At 39.9% G+C, this 8063-nt stretch overlaps 1 protein-coding gene across 1 annotated transcript in view; it reads left to right on the forward strand.

Moving 5' to 3' along the window:
• Positions 1 to 8063, forward strand: part of GAK (cyclin G associated kinase) — a 75023-nt gene that overhangs the window by 48487 nt on the left and 18473 nt on the right. Inside the window, exons 17-20 of the mRNA XM_015821239.1 lie at positions 121 to 314; positions 506 to 661; positions 1825 to 2313; positions 4509 to 4673. Coding sequence (XP_015676725.1) covers positions 121 to 314; positions 506 to 661; positions 1825 to 2313; positions 4509 to 4673 — 1004 coding nt within the window. The remainder of the gene's footprint in view (positions 1 to 120; positions 315 to 505; positions 662 to 1824; positions 2314 to 4508; positions 4674 to 8063) is intronic.

Raw genomic sequence — 8063 nt, forward strand, 5'->3', positions numbered from 1 at the left:
CGAGCCTCGTTGAAGCAAGCGAAGTTTGTTTAAGGGCTCTATAGTCTTGCTTCAAGAGGTTTCCCTCTGCAATTTCCTTTTAAAAAGAAGTGCTTCTAACTAATGTAATATTGCATACAGGTATGATCTGGATGCCTGCGATATTCAGGAGAAGTATCCTGACTTGTTTCAAGTGAATCTAGAAGTAGAAGTAGAGCCACGAAATAAGCCCATCACGGAACGAGCTCCCTGGGATAACTTGAACATTAAAGGTCTAAATCCCAAGATCCTTTTTTCCAGCCGCGAAGAACAGCAAGAGATTTTATCGAAATTTGGTAAGAAAAAGAAAGAACACCTGCTTGAATTCTACATAATCTTCTTTTTCACTCTCTACTTGAGTAGCTTTTTCATTTTTTTTCCTTTTTAAGCACTAAAGGGGAAGCCAGTAACAAAAGAGCCCATCTCTTAAATAGGATGTTTTTATATTCCGTGGGTTTGATTTTTATTTTTATTTTTCATCTGATAGGTAAGCCTGAACTGCCTAGGCAGCCGGGATCAACTGCCCAATACGAAGCAGAGGCATCAACATCAGAAGCCTCTTCTGAAGGCCCACCTGTCGAGCCAGACTCTCCAGAGAGCAGCTGTGCTGAGGCAAACTTCTTTCATACACTAGACTGGCAAGGTAAAGGTAAAAAGATCTGTTACTAGCAAAAGCTGTGTTGACTCTCTTCGTTTTTCTAAACTCTCTTTTTATCCTTCTCTTAGCCTCAAAGTTCTCAGAGCAGATTATGGATGATTGATCTCATCCTTCCCCATAGTCTTATAATCTAAATTCCATGACAGGCAGGAAAGTGGGGGGGGGGGGGAGCAGGAAAGAGAGAGAGAAAAGTCCTTATTCTTAAATCTAACCAAGTCAGCATAAAAACCCCAAACTGGTCTTTAAACATAGCCAATGGAAGAGCTCTGCTTTCTAGTGTGCCTTTTGTTTTAACCACACCTGCTTTGCTTCATCCATTATAGTTGCATAGAGAAAGCAAACAGCTTGCTTCCTTGCTTCCTCTTGATCATGATGGATATGATTTTCTGAAGCATTTTCTCTCAACAATCTCCTTGGTCAAACTCCTCACTTCAGTTTCTTTTTCAAGAAGGAGAGACTTCCGCTGCTGGCCATTTTGTTGCGTCTGACCATTTCCTTCTCTAGCCTTTGTAGAGGCAAAAGAGGTCTCTGGAGTTGATGTCAGTTGCACTAAGACACTCTTCCTCAAACTGAGCAGTCTCAACATGTGGGACTGTAATTCCCCAGAATTCTTGGCAGTAATCGTGCTAACTAGGAGATTTTAGGAGTTTGCACTCATGTCAGAAGCACCAAGGCACTTCTGGGTTGAAAGGATTAGCCAGTGACATCACTGTTGCCTGGGGGATGCCCCGTTGGGGGTTCCTTTCATGTCCTTGGCAGGAGCTGGAGCAAAGGACGGGAGCTCACCCTACTGCACGGCATCACTTGGGTCTTGAACGTGGGCTTGCTAACCTCCAACCCAGCGTCCTAACCACGCAAGCCACCATACTCCTATTCTAGGAGTTGGAATCTGAAGGCTGTGCTAAGACTTGGCAGCCATGGCAATTTGAGGAGTGCTGCTTGGAGCTTTACCAAATTGCCCCATGGGAAAAGTGGTTGTTGACATATAAAGTTATATTCTTCTGAAGGCAGCCATTTTGAGTTCAGCAGGTGCCTTTGGATGAATTGTTATGTTGATAAGAGAAGAGAATCCCATATGCTTTGCTTTGAATTCCTCCGAGAAAGGCATATGAATATAATAAACTTCTCCTTTTTTTTTTAATAAACAGAAGGAAAACAATCTGAAACTGCTCCTGAAGGTCCCTTTTCTCAAGAGAGTCTTGGGTGCGTTGAGGAAAAGGAGGAGAATGAACCTTCCGACGAGGAATTCTCCACCTTCCCCAGCGATGTTAGACCTTCTGAGGATAGGGAGATGCGCCTCCTGGAACAGAAACATGGCAAGCATTTTTTTGAAGCTGGCTTTGACATACCAGCTGATCAGTCAGAAGAGACTCCTGAAGAAGGTAGCATTGACTTGCTTGGGCTTGATTCAGAGGCTGCTCCCGAACTGCTCCAGCCTCCGACAGAGATGAAGAGTTCTTCCAGCAACGCAGACTTGCTGAATGGACTCTTCGTTAGTAGCACTCCAGAAATTTCAGAAGATTCAACTGCAGACCTCCTGGGTGGAGGAGCAGACTTTTTCTTTGGTGGCCAGCCCCAGGCCTCAGCAAATTCCCAGGGCAACAGTTCCTCAACAGCAGCCCCTTCTTCTTCTACAGGTAGGTACCTCGTGCTTCCTTTTCATTACAACTCTGGCCTGCAGAGCTAGCTACGTGAGGTAGACAGCCTTTTGTTTCTTTTGGCATTTGTGTCAGATCTGTGGTTAAGAGGGCGGGGCTTCTAAATGTCATCTGACAAGCCCCGCCTTTTCTGCTGTGCCTTTGTCCCTTGTAGAGAGTTTCACCCTCAGTATCTTGTGAAGAGTTGTGGTTTTTTTCCATTAGTCTCTCCACAGAGCTCAGGTTTTTTTAAAAAAAAAAAATCTGCTCTAGAGTATAACATGAAATGTTTCAATAGACGCTTGATCTTGAAAATCTCAGCTTTTTTCATTTGATTTTCTTTTAATGGTACAGTTCTAGCCTTTGTGTTTGTAGCACAACAAATCCTATATAAGTACTAGCTGTACCCGGCCACGCGTTGCTGTGGCTCAGTCTGGTTAAATGGAAAAGAAAGAAAAGAGAAAGCGCACGTTTGTGTCACAGGTGTGACATCTATATAATAGTAGGTATATAAAAACACGCGCGTATTCGAATGCAACGTTGTGTCAAAATTTCAAAGCAATCGGTGAAGAACTTTCGGAGATTTAAGATTTTGAACAAACGAACATTTACATNTCAGTCTGGTTAAATGGAAAAGAAAGAAAAGAGAAAGCGCACGTTTGTGTCACAGGTGTGACATCTATATAATAGTAGGTATATAAAAACACGCGCGTATTCGAATGCAACGTTGTGTCAAAATTTCAAAGCAATCGGTGAAGAACTTTCGGAGATTTAAGATTTTGAACAAACGAACATTTACATTTTTATTTATATAGAGATGTTAGGAGGTGTATGGAGGAGGAGAGAATTGACAAAAAAATTACACTGATCATTAATGTAGCGATCATTTGTTTAATCCATCCATTGTTCCTACCGTTAGTACATCTTGTTACCTTAAAGATAAAGGCAGGAGCTGGAAAGCAAGAATGGTTTAAATTTGCTTTAATAGCTAAATTTTAAGAGGTGCGTACTTACAATTTAATATCATCCAAGAATAATGGAATCAGTTTTAGCTTTATTCTTGGGTGCTATCAATGGTAGCCATTACTGGCAGTCCTTACTTACCAACTGCCTTGTAGTATGGTTTTTAACCTGTTGAGATCCTGTCCTCTCAGTCTGTTATAAATGAAAGTTTGCTCTTGAGAAAGCAGATTTGTGCTATTGCTTGTAATATATCTTGACATCAGATGAGGGCAACAGTGCTGGTATAGTTTGGGTACAGGATTGTATGAGAGCTATTTATGAAAAACGCCCTGTTTATTGCTCTGTTCGGCTGCTGATGTGGGATGGAAATGATCGGAGATGAGCAGGTTAGTTTTGCTTGAAACGATGAGTGGCGAGTGGAGCGGGTTGCTAAAACGAGCAACGGTGCTGTTTTGTGTTCCCAACAAACATCACCATAATCTTAGCTTCTAGGAGCCTTGACTCTTAAAACCTTTAAGTGGCAAGGTGGAGCATCTGCCAGATTTCCTGCCGGCCACAGTGTGGCATTCCCTGCTGGATATATAAATACCGGTTCCTGAGCCGCTGCAGTCAGTTTTTGCTTGACACTAGGCAGTGAAATATCTTCAGGCTGGAAGCTCCTCTTCCGTTTGTTTTTCTTTCCACTCCTCCCCTTTTGTAGCTTCTTTTGAAAAAATAATCAATAATGCCTTCCCTTCTGACCGGTACAGTATGACTTGATTTTTCTACTTCCGTTCGGGTCACTAGGCCACTGGGGTTTATTTTTTTTTTTGTAAAGGAAGCCCTGTTAGGTTTCCTTCTGCTGATGAGTTTTGTGCTAATTTCAGTGTGCCAGGCGGGCTTTCTTTCAGTATGGAACTTAGTTGGCTTTTTGTGTGCTTCAGAGGTTGCAGCTTTTTCTTTATTGAGAGTCAAGAGACTTAAGAGGCGGAACGAATAAGGAACTATTACAGAAGACCCCTGCTCTTTCTGATGATTAGAAATCCTTTCATTGTGTAATTAAGCCCTAGTAGTCAAAGGTTGCGTAAAGCTCAGTCTTAACTTCTAGACAGAATTTATCCTTAATATGCCTCGTGTCGGCACTTCCTCAGGCTTGCAATATTTGCCAGAGCAGAACCTTAATTTTTGTTTGCCTTATTCCTGGAAGCATCTCAAGTAACACCAGCTATGTTGTTGTTTTGTTTTATTTTTAGCCGACCAGTTTGACCCATTCACGGTCAGTGCAGACAGTCCAACTCTTACCGGTCCTGATCTCTTTGGTGATTTTCTTAGTTCAAATGCACCAACTGCACCTGCTATGTTTCCTTCCACACACAGTGCACCGCCTCCTTCCTCTAGCACAGACTTCCTTAACTTGGGTAAGTGGATGTATGACCTGGTCTCCCACCTTCCTTCTCTCTTTCCTTCCCTTTCTCCCCCAAAATCACATGGCCTGTTGAGTGAAACCTGATACTCGTATTAGTTCAGTTGGATTAGTGTCAAACAAGCGTTTTGATGGCACCACTATAGAACAAGCTTTCTGTTGTCGATATAAACTGGTAACTCCCAATATAATCCGGGGAATGTTTTGCAAACTGACGTCTTCTTTTATCTTCAGATTCTTTTGGGATGAAAAGGCAGCTGCATTGGGGAAATCATCCCACAGTATAACATTTTTAAGATATAAAAATGCTCTCAAGACTTTGCTCTGTTGTCCAGTCAGCTGTCGGAAGGCAAAAATCTCTTTTTTGCTATCTATCCTCTCTGTCACATAACAACTGGTCAGGTGTAATATAAAGTTGGTGCCATCTTTAAGTAACAGCTTTCATGGTTCTCGATGTTCTGTTTTGTATAACTTAGAAATACTGTCATTTTTGCCTTAAAAATAGGAGTGGGCAATCTTTCCACAACCCGTGCAAAAAAAGGGGGTGGGGTGGGCTGGTAAGTGCTTCAGGAATCACAGGTGGTCGACTTTTGCTTAAGAGTGAAACTGTGGAAGAACTAAAGACATGCTATAAAGTTTTTTATAGGCCCATTTCTGAAGGCCTTTGCCGCCTCAGTCATCCTTAAGGGGTTTCTGATTGGTAGTTAGCTATGAAACTTCTCTGTAGCCAATAAGATGTTGGAAAAGATGGAGCAGGCTTGTTTTGAACACTATACTAGTAGCTTATATCTTTTCCAGCCTATTGCTTTTAGCTTCTTGTACCATTACTGCTTAAAGCTGATGCATCCTCTAGAGCTAAACCAATTTGCTTATGTTATCCTGAAGAGTGATAAAAGTCTCCCGTAACTTTCTCTAATTTAAATGTGCCATATTAGACATTAAGAATATGGTGGTGAATTCTGTAATAAAGAATTGTGGAGTGTGGTGTTGAGGGCTCCTGAGCTGGAATCCTGATCTCTACCAGGATGATAGCTGTATTTCATTGTCCCTGATTTTTTTTGTTTTCTCTCCCTTTTCAACTGCTAGTTAGAATTCTATGGATAGTGGGCATGTTCCCCCCACCCCACCCTATGGTGTTTACTTCCTGTAAAGTATTTTGTGCTTCTGAAAATCTTGGTGCTCTTCCATCTACCCCCTCAGCCAACTAAAATTTTAATCATAGAATCACTGAGTTGGAAGAGATATTTTAGGGCATTGATCCAACTCCCTTATTCAGTGCATGAATCCAAATGAAACCATTCGCGTATATTCAGTATGTCTGTACATTGTTTACATATGTTAAGTGGAGAAGACCACACTACTTCCTTAGGTAACGGATTCCATTTCTTACTATACTGTCCTTTAATTTACAATAATTATTCCATGTTCTGCACAATAGGACATTGCTCCATGCTGGTACAGGGAAATATTGTCTTGGTTACCATTTGCATGATAATCTCATAAGGTATTTGATGAATCTTGGATCATTGCTTTCTGAGTTCTCTTTTCAAGACTTTATATTACCACTTCTCTCAATCTCTCTTTGTCAGATCTAATTTCTGGTCCTCTTATCCTTCCCATTGCCCTTCTTTACTTCATTCGAATTTATTTCAAACTTTTTAAAAATATGGTGCATAGAATTAGATGCATAGAATTAGATGTAACATTTGAGATGATATCGGACCAGTATGGAATTCTTCCATTTTTCAAAAACGTACATTAATAAAATAGTGTGCAACCATATTATATTACTGTTACTTAAGCTTGGGTTAAAACCATTTTAGGGATGTAAGAGGCAGCATAGAGAAAAATAATATGAGTACAGTTTATTTCTGTTAGGTTGGATATCTAACCTATGCGAGCCGGGGATACAAAGTATTAATTATACTCAGTAGCTCATTTGAGTTCAAATTCTCTGGAGTCTAAAAAGAAGACAGACTAAATGAATAACAAACAGCTCACTGTATTACAATATAAATTTATTCTCAGTGTTAAGTATCTAGAGAGTTACCTTCTTCCATTTATTCGTAAAGAAAAAAAAAAGTGCTAGAGAAGTAGGTGTAGACATCTGTGTTGGCTGTGATTCTATATCCTTTATTTCCATGTTGGCAACAACACAATAAACTCCGATCTTAATGTAGTTCAACTTTCCAGCGCATTTATTTGTCTGAAAACGTTTATGGTCCTTTTTCATTCTAAAACATAATTGAGAAAAGAACATGCACTCGTAAGCAATGAACCATCTTTGTAGTTATTGCTCATTTGCATCAAGCAGTGAGTGGGCTAATAGGAAGATCTTTTCCTTTTTCTTGGCTAGTGCACAACAATCTTGTGTATGTAAAAGTGTCTTGTGTGTATAGGATGGATGTCTGTCTGAATAGACTGAAGAAGAAAAGCAAACACAGAAAGTCTAATGCCCTTTTTGTATTAAGTCTGAACTGAGGTGGCAACACATGCAATTGTTATTCTGGCTCCTCTCCTGATAAATCTATAAATAACATTTTGTAGAGTCCGGAAAAGATCTCTCTTGCCAGCTTAATAGCACATCTGCTCCATGCTTTGGATAAAGACGCAGAGAGCTTTTCTAAAATGATTGTGTCATCTGTTGGAGGGATTTAGTTAGGCTTGCTATAAGACCAGTTGGACAATGGCCTTTTGACCTCAGTGAATTCTTGTGTAACCAATATAATAATTTCAACTTTTGTAGCTCTCAGTTTTTTTCAATTATCCAATCTACATGCACATGGTTTTTATTTATTTATTTTTTTAAAAGAAACCATCTCCATTTCTGTTAAAATAGCAGGCGCCTTCTGCCTGGTTATTTACAGCAAAACTTCAGTGTAATAGCCAAGAGGGGGAAAAAGAAAGAACAATAAAGTCAAATGTCCATTACATTTAAATGGGTATTACATACATACCTGCATAAATTGATGAACGGGGATTTTCCACCTGCAAAAAAATGGCACATGGGAATACTGTACAAGAACAGAGTTATACAGCAAAGATTTTGCCTGTTAATCTGTAACTTAAGGTCTTATACAGTCCTGAGAGTACGTCTAAATGAATGTTACAAAACATTTCATTTTAATGGTGAAATAATTTTCACAAAAACCTTGGACAGAAGCATATAAGGAAATAAAAATAATCTTCAATACAGTTGTCTTTTTCATGGAATGGATTAAGGAATGTTTTCTTATCTTACTTTTGAAGCTGTCCCCAGGTTGACATAGGCTTTCATAACTGAGATTTCTTGAACTAAACTTTTAAAATTGCCAGCCAACCTGGCTGGAAATATTGGGAATGCTGGTCTATCATATATGTAATGCACCCACTTATGAAGATTTAT

This window comes from Protobothrops mucrosquamatus, unplaced genomic scaffold (genome assembly GCF_001527695.2).
Source record: "Protobothrops mucrosquamatus isolate PMUCROS unplaced genomic scaffold, P.Mucros_1.0 scaffold1284, whole genome shotgun sequence".
In the NCBI taxonomy this organism is placed as follows: Eukaryota; Metazoa; Chordata; class Lepidosauria; order Squamata; family Viperidae; genus Protobothrops; species Protobothrops mucrosquamatus.